The following is a 12,327-nucleotide window of genomic DNA, read 5'->3' on the forward strand; positions in this document are numbered from 1 at the left end:
TTTTGAACTCTTTTGTGACCTCTTTTTTGAACTCTTTTACAAACTCTTTTACGAATTATTTTACGAACTCTTTTACAAACCTCTATTTGAACTCTTTTGTGACCTCTTTTTTGAACTCTTTTACGACCTCTTTTTCAAACTCTTTTACGACCTTTTTTGAACTCTTTTACGAACCTCTTTTTGAACTCTTTTACGAACCTTTTTTTTAAACTCTTTTACAACCTCTTTTTTAAACTCTTTTACGAACCTCTTTTTGAACTCTTTTGTGACCTCTTTTTTAAACTATTTTACGAACTCTTTTACGAACCTCTTTTTGAACTCTTTTGTGACCTCTTTTTTTAACTCTTTTACGAACTCTTTTACAAACCTCTTTTTGAACTCTTTTACGAACCTCTTTTTTGAACTCTTTTACAAACCTTTTTTTTAAACTCTTTTACGACCTCTTTTTTGAACCGACCTTTTCTTTTGAACTGTTTTGTAATCAAAGGCGATGGCTGTTTACGACCCCCGTCCCTTTGGAAGCAGCTGTTGCCATGTGGTCAGGGAAGGTCCAAATTAAAATATAAGGAGGCGTGCAACCTTTTGGCAGAGCGTGATGACACTCTACAAGGGTACAGATGTACACATTTCTCCTCACTGAGCCGAATTGAATTCTGTCTCTGTTTGATTCTTTGCTTCTTGTCCTGTTTAATAAATGTCATCGGTGTTTGAACCTGACAATTTCATGATACGATTTCTACATAAACTATTGTGGGAATGTGCAACAATTGTCAGTGATGATAATAATGAGATATAAAGATGGTAAAAATGGACGTACGTTTAGTGCCGATGGTGGTCTGGCAGGCATCAACCTGGAGTGGAAAGAAAGAATATTAATAAGACAAATACGTATTGTGGCTTCATTACTGGCCTCTATTACAACTTTTTTATCAGGAGTTTACTTTGTGGTTAAATATGTCTAATTATGCCCATCTTGGCGGCCTAAACAGACAAATTAGAGCAGAAATTACAGTGAGGTTTAGAAGGCGTTTATGTGCGTTAGGTTAGTCTTCTTTACCTTTTTAAAGAGCTACTGCTGCCGTCCTCAAGTCAGCGGTCATGCAGCGCTACGTCTGTCAGGGTAAACACTCACAAAGTTAATCATAAAAAATAATAACCTTTACGGGAAAGTTGCCGCGTCCGGCCCCGCCCACAAAGTGCTACTCGAGCCAATGCTAATTCCTCCTAAAGTTCCAAGAATTACTCTCTCGCTTGTTCCTTCAAAATGTTTATTCAGCATGGACAAGAGGGGAATATTAAAGGGCTTATATAAGCTGAAAGTAACCTGAACAAGTCCAGCGTATTCACAAGCATCTGAGCACATTTAGCTTTGACAAAAAGTCGAGGCGAAAATGTCAAAAAGGAATTATTAAACCGTGAAAAAAAGAAAAAAAAAATCACAAAAACGCCCATTTTTTTCATTTTCAGTTCCTATTTATAAATATATTAAAGGAGATGTTTTAGCAGCACAATAATTAGCGAATAAAACAACAACAACAACAACAACAATGCACGCCATGCTTCCATAAGCCCTTTAACACCAATACAAAAGAAAGGAGGAGACAGAAATACAATATTTATACACTTTTTACTTTACAAGGGACACATTTTACACCCGTGACTCCTTTCAAATAAATAAAATAAATATCTACATCCTAGAACTAAGCCATTATTACATCTTTAGTGAGATATTGGGGAGGGGGGGGGATACATGAAGCTGTACTGGCATTGTATTGATAACTCGCCGTGGAAATATTCTTCCTTGGCGTCAACATAGTCTAACAGGAGAAGAAGTCATATCATTTATGATGATTTTACCTGGGGTTTTATTATCAGGAAGAAGGGCGAGCAGTGGAAGGAATATCAGATTAGCAGAATCATTTTATCAGGTACCATAATGGCATTTTTTTTTACCAGAAACAGTCCTGATATTTTCAGGATAAAGTTGGAATTTTAGGCGTAAAATAAGTTGGTTGGTTTGATGCGATATTAATTTACCATAATCGTTTTCTTTTCGATCGGATACCGAGTACAGTTCAGGCTGGTATCGGTGATACCAATCTGATACCAAATACTTTGTCCCAATATACCTAAAGTGTCTACTGAAAGTTAAAAAAAAAGTTTTTATTTCTAAAAATATACTTAACATGTAAACAATGTTTAGTTAGTTCATTAAAAAAATTAAATACTAACTTGTGAATTTGACAAATTAAACAACCATAATAAACACTGTTAAATATGTAATGAATATTTTTGTTCAGGCAGAACTTTTGGCTACTAAGTTATGCAGTTACACATTATTATTCTTTTTTACATGGGGAAAAAACAACAGTAGAAGTGTAGCAAAAATATCAAAATAATGGGAATGTGATGAGAAAAAGCTGAAAAATAAAACAAAGCTGACAATATCTGTTTTTAGCATTTTTTTAAAAATAAACAAAATATCAATAAAGGGGGACCTGCGTACTTTGACTTTTTACTATGTGGCCCTTGGTGGAAAAAGTATGGACACCCCTGAAGTAAAGTATCAAAAGTATCCATATTTTGATTTGAGAATGGATATCAGAGCATAAAGATGTGGTATCGATATTTCAGATTTCAGAGGTCAAATCATATTCCAAACATTATCCAAGTTATTTTTTTGGAGTAAGTTATAATCTCGGAGTAAAATGTTTGGCTAGTGTGATTTTAACAGAACATTTACACTACGAGAATAAAGTTATCATTTCATTAGGAAAAAAAGGTTATAATATTATTGTCGGAATTTTACCATGAAAAAAAAATGTTTTAAAAATTTTAAGTTCAAGAGAAACATTTTTCATTTTGACTTTTACAAAAATAAATACTATTGAAAATGTACAAAGTAAAGTCCTAATGATACCGGAATAAAGTGACTTTATGAGAGGGAAAACATTTTCCCAGAAGTAAATAAATAAATCAAGTAGTGAAAGAAAAATTAACATTTTATAAAAAAAACGTTTTACAAAAATTGTCCTTTTTTTCGTGTAAATAAAGTCAGTAATTTGGGAGAAAATGAATGAGTAAAAATGCATCAATATTTTAATTTGTGGTGAAAATTTTTTACGATAAAAATCCACACTATGAGAATTAAGTTGTAATTTCGTAACTTTAAGTGAAAAAAATACATATATTTTTAACTTAATTTAAAAATGTATCATTTTGACTTTTACCCAAGTATATGATTTTGGTAATTGACAAAAAAGTCCTAATGATACCAGAAAAAAGTGACTTTATGAAAGTAAAAAATAAGAGGGAAAAAAATGAAGAAGTGATATTAAATTAATCAAAATCTAATAAAAAAAAGTCGTACAAGAATTGTCCTTGTTTTAGTGTAAATTATTTCAGAAATTTCTAACAAGAATAAGTAAAAATGTATCAAGTACTATTGACATCATTTTAAGAGAGGAAACATTTTTTAATTTTTGGAGAAAAAAGTCTCAACCGTTTTAGTGCGAGTGTATTCTTAGAGTCAAGTTGCAGTTGCAGTTTACGGTAAAAATCCGCACTATGAGAATTAAGTTGAAATTTCATTAGGAAAAAAAAGATGGTTAATATTATAGTTGGAATTTTAAGTGAAAAAAATACATACATTTTTAACTTAAAAAGAAAAATGTATAATTTTGACCCAAATAAATGTTGTTAATTGACAAAAAAGTCCTAATGATAGCAGAATAAAGTGACTTTATGAAAGGGAAGAATAAAAAAGTCCAAAAATTATTAAGTACTGATATTAAAATAATCAACATTTAATAAAAAAGTACAAGAATTGTTTTAGTGTGAATAATTTCAGAAATGGCAAAAATGTAACATAATGAGAATAAGTAAAAATGTATCACGTACTATTGACATCATCTTAAGAGAAGCTTTTGTACTCGAAAAATCTTTACATTTTACGAGAAAAAAGTCACAATTGTATGCTGAGAGTAAAGTTGAGGTTCAATGGGGAAAAAGTTGTAAAAGTCGGAATTTTACGATAAAAAGAAAATTAAGTTGAAATTTCATTAGGAAAAAAAAAAGATGGTTAATATAATAGTCAGAATTTTAAGTGAAAAAAATACATATATTTTTTACTTAAAGAGAAAAATGTATCATTTTGACTTTGACCCAAGTAAATGTTGGTAATTGGCAAACACGTCCTAATGATAGCAGAATAAAGTGACTTTATGAAAGTGAAGAATAAAAAACTCAAAAATATTAAGTAGTGATATTGAAATAATCAACATTTAATAATAGAATTGTCCTTGTTTTAGTGTAAATTATGTCAGAAATTTGTAACGAGAATAAGTAAAAATGTACCAAGTACTCTTTACATCATTTGAAGAGAATGTTTACATTTTTGGAGAAAAAAGTCTAAGTTTTAGTTTAAAGTTGCAGTTCAATGGGGAAAAAGTTGGAATTTTATGCTTAAAATCCTCCCAAAGAGAATGAGAAAAAAGGTGGTGAGAGGAAAAGATGCTATGTGAAAAGAAATGGTCATAATTAATGGTCATTGTAATTAATGGTCATTGTAATTAATGGTCATTGTAATTAATGGTCATTCTAATGAATATTTCAGCGCGGTTAAGGAGGAAAAAATAATCTTGTGGTCGTTAAAGCGATGCAACTTTTTGGATTCCAACTTTAGTGTCAAATTCCAACTTTATTCTGGTAAAAGAGCAAGTTGTTGTTGTGGCGATGCACTTTCATGTCAACATTCCAAGTCCTTCTATGACGATTTAGCAGCTTGGAGATCCAAAAAGCTGCATAGAAAAGTGCATTACTTGGCCAGTGATCAGTAGCGGGAGTACGGCTGCTCTCTGAACGCTCCTTTGCTCGTCCTCGCTGACACAGCCTTCCCACGACCCTTGGACCAGTCCTCTCCACGACCCTTGGACCAGTCCTCTCCACCTGAGGGAGCACAACCGTGTTAAAGTGCTGCTTACCTCCTGAAGCTTGGTAATGAGGTTAGAGGTCACATCACATCACCTTCTGCTTGTGTCGCCAACAATGAAAACTTTTGTCCCGTCTTCAAACTTCCCTCACTTTTCCTCTCCTGTGTTCCAGCCCTTACTTTTCATTCTACCTTTTTACCTGTGCCACTATCAACTGGTTATGCTAAAACATACCGTATTTTTCGGAGTATAAGTCACACCAGAGTATAAGTCGCAGGGTGTACCCCGCCTTCTGCCCAATTGTAGGTGAGATAGGCTCCAGTGCCCCCCCGCACCCCGAAGGGAATACGCGGTAGGAAATGGATGGATGGATGGAAGTTGATTTTCAAGACAAAAACTTATTTTCAAGACAAAAAATGATTTTCAAAATAAAAGTTGATTTTCAAGAGAAAAAATGATTTTCAAGGAAAATATTAATTTTCAAGGTAAAGTTGATTTTCAAGACAAAAAATGATTTTTAAGGAAAAAAATTGATTTTCAAGATAAAAGTCGATTTTCAAAATAAAAGTTGATTTTCAAGACAAAAAATGATTTTCAAGGTAAAAGTTGATTTTCAAGGTAAAAGTTGATTTTCAAGACAAAAAATTATTTTCAAGGAAAAAATTGATTTTCAAGATAAAAGTTGATTTTCAAGACAAAAAATTATTTTCAAGGAAAAAAATTGATTTTCAAGGTAAAAGTTGATTTTCAAGACAAAAACTTATTTTCAAGACAAACTTATTTTCAAGACAAAAAATTATTTTCAAAATAAAAGTTGATTTTCAAGACAAAAAATTATTTTCAAGGTAAAAGTTGATTTTCAAGGTAAAAGTTGATTTTCAAGACAAAAAATTATTTTGAAGGAAAAATTGATTTTCAAGATAAAAGTTGATTTTCAAGAGAAAAAATGATTTTCAAGGAAAATATTGATTTCCAAGGTAAAAGTTGATTTTCAAGACAAAAACTTATTTTCAAGACAAAGTTATTTTCAAGACAAAAAATGATTTTCAAATAAAAGTTGATTTTCAAGACAAAAAATTATTTTCAAGGTAAAAGTTGATTTTCAAGGTAAAAGTTGATTTTCAAGACAAAAAATTATTTTCAAGGAAAAAATTGATTTTCAAGATAAAAGTTGATTTTCAAGACAAAAAATGATTTTCAAGGAAAAAAATTGATGTTCAAGGTAAAAGTTGATTTTCAAGACAAAAACTTATTTTCAAGACAAACTTATTTTCAAGACAAAAAATTATTTTCAAAATAAAAGTTGATTTTCAAGACAAAAATTATTTTCAAGGTAAAAGTTGATTTTCAAGGTAAAAGTTGATTTTCAAGACAAAAAATTATTTTGAAGGAAAAAATTGATTTTCAAGATAAAAGTTGATTTTCAAGACAAAAAATGATTTTCAAGGAAAAAAATTGATTTTCAAGGTAAAAGTTGATTTTCAAGACAAAAAATGATTTTCAAGACAAACTTATTTTCAAGACAAAAAATTATTTTCAAAATAAAAGTTGATTTTTAAGACAAAAAATTATTTTCAAGGTAAAAGTTGATTTTCAAGGTAAAAGTTGATTTTCAAGACAAAAAATTATTTTGAAGGAAAAAATTGATTTTCAAGATAAAAGTTGATTTTCAAGACAAAAACTTATTTTCAAGGAAAAAATTGATTTTCAAGGTAAAAGTTGATTTTCAAGACAAAAACTTATTTTCAAGACAAACTTATTTTCAAGACAAAAAATGATTTTCAAGACAAAAAATGATTTTCAAAATAAAAGTTGATTTTCAAGAGAAAAAATGATTTTCAAGGAAAATATTGATTTAAAGTAAAGTTGATTTTCAAGACAAAAAATTATTTTTAAGGAAAAAATAGATTTTCAAGATAAAAGTTGATTTTCAAGACAAAAAATGATTTTCAAGGAAAAAAAATTGATTTTCAAGGTAAAAGTTGATTTTCAAGACAAAAACTTATTTTCAAGACAAACTTATTTTCAAGACAAAAAATTATTTTCAAAATAAAAGTTGATTTTCAAGACAAAAAATTATTTTCAAGGTAAAAGTTGATTTTCAAGGTAAAAGTTGATTTTCAAGACAAAAAATTATTTTGAAGGAAAAAATGGATTTTCAAGATAAAAGTTGATTTTCAAGACAAAAACTTATTTTCAAGGAAAAAATTGATTTTCAAGGTAAAAGTTGATTTTCAAGACAAAAACTTATTTTCAAGACAAACTTATTTTCAAGACAAAAAATTATTTTCAAAATAAAAGTTGATTTTCAAGAGAAAAAATGATTTTCAAGAGAAAAAATGATTTTCAAGGAAAATATTGATTTAAGGTAAAGTTGATTTTCAAGACAAAAAATTATTTTTAAGGAAAAAATTGATTTTCAAGATAAAAGTTGATTTTCAAGACAAAAAATGATTTTCAAGGAAAAAAATTGATTTTCAAGGTAAAAGTTGATTTTCAAGACAAAAACTTATTTTCAAGACAAACTTATTTTCAAGACAAAAAATTATTTTCAAAATAAAAGTTGATTTTCAAGACAAAAAATTATTTTCAAGGTAAAAGTTGATTTTCAAGGTAAAAGTTGATTTTCAAGACAAAAAATTATTTTGAAGGAAAAAATTGATTTTCAAGATAAAAGTTGATTTTCAAGACAAAAACTTATTTTCAAGGAAAAAATTGATTTTCAAGGTAAAAGTTGATTTTCAAGACAAAAACTTATTTTCAAGACAAAAACTTATTTTCAAGACAAACTTATTTTCAAGACAAAAAATTATTTTCAAAATAAAAGTTGATTTTCAAGACAAAAAATGATTTTCAAGGTAAAAGTTGATTTTCAAGGTAAAAGTTGATTTTCAAGACAAAAAATTATTTTTAAGGAAAAAATTGATTTTCAAGATAAAAGTTGATTGTCAAGACAAAAACTTATTTTCAAGACAAAAAATTAATCATTTAAAAATTAATCAAAAAATCCTTATTTCTCTTGAAATATTTGTCTTGAAAATCAACTTTTATCTTGAAAATCAATTTTTTCCTTAAAAATAATTTTTTGTCTTGAAAATCAACTTTTACCTTGAAAATCAATATTTTCCTTGAAAATCAATTTTTTCCTTGAAAATCATTTTTTACCTTGAAAATCATTTTTTGTCATGAAAATCTACTTTTATTTTGAAAATAATTTTTTGTCTTGAAAATAATTTTTTGTCTTGAAAATCAACGTTTGCCTTGAAAATCAATTTTTTCCTTGAAAATCATTTTTTGTCTTGAAAATCAACTTTTATCCTGAAAATAAATTTTTTCCTTAAAAATAATTTTTTGTCTTGAAAATCAACTTTTACCTTGAAAATCAATATTTTCCTTGAAAATCATTTTTTCTCTTGAAAATAAACTTTAACCTTGAAAATCAATTTTTTCCTTGAAAATCATTTTTTCTCTTGAAAATCAACTTTTACCTTGAAAATCTATTTTTTCCTTGAAAATCTATTTTTTCCTTGAAAATCAACTTTTACCTTGAAAATAAATTTATTCCATGAAAATAAATTTATTCCATGAAAATAATTTTTTGGTTTGAAAATCAACTTTTACCTTGAAAATAAATTTTTTCCTTAAAAAGAATTTTTTGTCTTGAAAATCAACTTTTACCTTGAAAATCAATATTTTCCTTGAAAATCATTTTTTCTCTTGAAAATAAACTTTAACCTTGAAAATCAATTTTTTCCTTGAAAATCCTTTTTTCTCTTGAAAATCAACTTTTACCTTGAAAATCTATTTATTCCATGAAAATAATTTTTTGTCTTGAAAATCAACTTTTACCTTGAAAATAAATTTTTTCCTTAAAAAGAATTTTTTGTCTTGAAAATCAACTTTTACCTTGAAAATAAATTTTTTCCTTAAAAAGAATTTTTTGTCTTGAAAATCAACTTTTACCTTGAAAATCAATATTTTCCTTGAAAATCATTTTTTCTCTTGAAAATAAACTTTAACCTTGAAAATCAATTTTTTCCTTGAAAATCATTTTTTCTCTTGAAAATCAACTTTTACCTTGAAAATCTATTTTTTCCTGGAAAATCTATTTTTTCCTTGAAAATCAACTTTTACCTTGAAAATAAATTTATTCCATGAAAATAATTTTTTGTCTTGAAAATCAACTTTTACCTTGAAAATAAATTTTTTCCTTAAAAATAATTTTTTGTCTTGAAAATCAACTTTTACCTTAAAAATCAATATTTTCCTTGAAAATCATTTTTTCTCTTGAAAATAAACTTTAACCTTGAAAATCAATTTTTTCCTTGAAAATAATTTTTTCTCTTGAAAATCAACTTTTACCTTGAAAATCTATTTTTTCCTTGAAAATCTATTTTTTCCTTGAAAATCAACTTTTACCTTGAAAATAAATTTATTCCATGAAAATAATTTTTTGTCTTGAAAATCAACTTTTACCTTGAAAATAAATTTTTTCCTTGAAAATAATTTTTTGTCTCGAAAATCAACTTTTACCTTGAAAATCATTTTTTGTCTTGAAAATCAACTTTTACCAGAACTAGTTAAAATTGTAATTGAATATTAAATGTATCAATAATGTATAAAAGCACATTTCCTTGAATGAGATTGAGGACGACAATAATATATTTGAATAATTACACTAAGTAGGTATGTGCTGTGAGATTGAGAGTCATATGGCCCCACTCCTGGGAGGATCTCGCGTGAGAGGAAGGAGGGTGTTAATCATTTTGCAATGCAGTCCTGCCGAAAATGATGGAAGGTGCCACTCGACACAGCAAAGTTGGTCTTGCCACAAAAAAAAAACATTTTAAAATGGCGGCTAAAGTGGATAGTGTCACGTTTCATGTGTCAGGCCACATCCTAGCGTGTAACATGAACTTGGCCCAATGATTGTGGTCGTTGACAACTTACCATACGACTCGTACGACTCTGCGCTGTGTCCGTATTCATAATAGTCGTCCGAGCTGGAAAACACAAACAAGGATGATTAGGATTGTTGGCCATGACATCACAAAGGAATCATTTAGGTGGCAATATGGACTTTTGAAAAGTAACAACTCAACACTAGGCAGGAATTTTTGTCATTTTTATTTATTTTTCCCAAGATGCAACTGTCCTGACTTCTGCAGTGCTTTTTTGTGGACTTCTGGATCTGCGTCTCGGGAGCCTTTTGGCCAGGAAGACCAGCCGCTGGGTCTCTGCCACACCAGAGTCCTTTTGGAGAGACTGGAGGAGATGTGGATGGAGAGACAGGACTGCAGAGTTTGGAGAGACTGGAGGAAATGCGGATGAAGAGACAGGACTGCAGAGTTTGGAGAGACTGGAGGAGATGCGGATGAAGAGACAGGACTGCAGAGTTTGGAGAGACTGGATGAGATGGGGAGGAAGAGACAGGGCTGCAGAGTTTGGAGAGACTGGAGGAGATGTGGATGAAGAGACAGGACTGCAGAGTTTGGAGAGACTGGAGGAGATGTGGATGAAGAGACAAGGCTGCAGAGTTTGGAGAGACTGGAGGAGATGGGGATGAAGAGACAGGACTGCAGAGTTTGGAGAGACTGGAGGAGATGCGGATGAAGAGACAGGACTGCAGAGTTTGGAGAGACTGGAGGAGATGTGGATGAAGAGACAAGGCTGCAGAGTTTGGAGAGACAGGAGGAGATGCGGATGAAGAGACAGGACTGCAGAGTTTGGAGAGACTGGAGGAGATGGGGATGAAGAGACAGGACTGCAGAGTTTGGAGAGACTGGAGGAGATGCGGATGAAGAGACAGGACTGCAGAGTTTGGAGAGACTGGAGGAGATGTGGATGAAGAGACAGGACTGCGGAGTTTGGAGAGACTGGAGGAGATGCGGATGAAGACACAGGACTGCAGAGTTTGGAGAGACTGGAGGACATGTGGATGAAGAGACAGGACTGCAGAGTTTGGAGAGACTGGAGGAGATGCGGATGAAGAGACAGGACTGCAGAGTTTGGAGAGACAGGAGGAGATGTGGATGAAGAGACAGGACTGCGGAGTTTGGAGAGACTGGAGGAGATGCGGATGAAGACACAGGACTGCAGAGTTTGGAGAGACTGGAGGAGATGCGGATGAAGAGACAGGACTGCGGAGTTTGGAGGGACTGGAGGAGATGCGGTTGAAGACACAGAACTGCAGAGTTTGGAGAGACTGGAGGAGATGCGGATGAAGAGACAGAACTGCAGAGTTTGGAGAGACTGAAGGAGATGTGGATGAAGAGACAGGACTGCAGAATTTGGAGAGACTGGAGGAGATGCGGATGAAGAGACAGGACTGCAGAGTTTGGAGAGACTGGAGGAGATGTGGATGAAGAGACAGGACTGCGGAGTTTGGAGAGACTGGAGGAGATGCGGATGAAGACACAGAACTGCAGAGTTTGGAGAGACTGGAGGAGATGTGGATGAAGAGACAGGACTGCGGAGTTTGGAGAGACTGGAGGAGATGCGGATGAAGACACAGAACTGCAGAGTTTGGAGAGACTGGAGGAGATGTGGATGAAGAGACAGGACTGCAGAGTTTGGAGAGACTGGAGGAGATGTGGATGAAGAGACAGGACTGCAGAGTTTGGAGAGACTGGAGGAGATGTGGATGAAGAGACAGGACTGCAGAGTTTGGAGAGACTGGAGGAGATGTGGATGAAGAGACAGGACTGCAGAGTTTGGAGAGGCTGGAGGAGATGTGGATGAAGAGACAAGGCTGCAGAGTTTGGAGAGACTGGAGGAGATGTGGATGAAGAGACAGGACTGCGGAGCTGGACCAGCTTCACAGTGTCTTGGCTGAATGAGCAGGTATCGGACACCTCGGTCCCCTTGGACGCACCCTCGCTCATCCATGCGGACTGGACAATGGCCGAGAGATAGTGGGCGGCCGAGGGTGGAGTCGGCTCTCTTGGTTGCTTTGTTGGGTCTGCTCTTGTCTCTGGCCAGCGTTTACCTTTTTTGTAAGGGGCGCCGGAAGTTGTCAGACCCGTCAGCGATCCTGTTCTGTCTCCCTATAATGTTTGATCCTGTTCTGTCTCCCCGTAATGTTTGTGTGCTCTTGAATGGGATTGTGCTGAAAATCTTCATTTAGCCCCGCGGATGAATCAAGTATTAGTGATTGTGAATGTGTGCTCGCACAACGGAATATGAAGACGGAGACGTCTTTGAAGACAAACAAAAAGATGGCGAGCGGAGTTGAACCTTCGCCATCGTTCAGCAGGCAATTCATCAGAAGGCTGCCTGCCAGTCGACAACAGCCGTCACAGCTGGGTCCTTGTCGCCTGCCTGTCATCTGTATGTGTGTGTGTTTGTGTGTGTGTGTGCGTGTGTGTGTGTGTCAACTCCAGCCCGGATTAGAGGT

At 32.7% G+C, this 12,327-nt stretch overlaps 1 protein-coding gene across 2 annotated transcripts in view; it reads right to left on the reverse strand.

Annotated features, from left to right (window-relative positions):
- Nucleotides 1-1,259: 1,259 nt before the first annotated feature.
- The window catches only part of LOC133635910 (KH domain-containing, RNA-binding, signal transduction-associated protein 3-like), a 340,548-nt gene continuing 329,480 nt past the window's right edge, over nt 1,260-12,327 (reverse strand). For both annotated transcript variants that reach the window (XM_062029365.1, XM_062029366.1), the window contains exons 9-10: nt 9,882-9,934; nt 1,260-4,947 (exon numbers count right to left, since the gene is read on the reverse strand). In XM_062029365.1, the coding sequence (XP_061885349.1) occupies nt 4,832-4,947; nt 9,882-9,934 (169 nt within the window). In that variant the 3' untranslated portion in view covers nt 1,260-4,831. The remainder of the gene's footprint in view (nt 4,948-9,881; nt 9,935-12,327) is intronic.

The sequence above is a fragment of the Entelurus aequoreus genome, linkage group LG20 (assembly GCF_033978785.1).
Source record: "Entelurus aequoreus isolate RoL-2023_Sb linkage group LG20, RoL_Eaeq_v1.1, whole genome shotgun sequence".
Lineage (NCBI taxonomy): Eukaryota > Metazoa > Chordata > Actinopteri > Syngnathiformes > Syngnathidae > Entelurus > Entelurus aequoreus.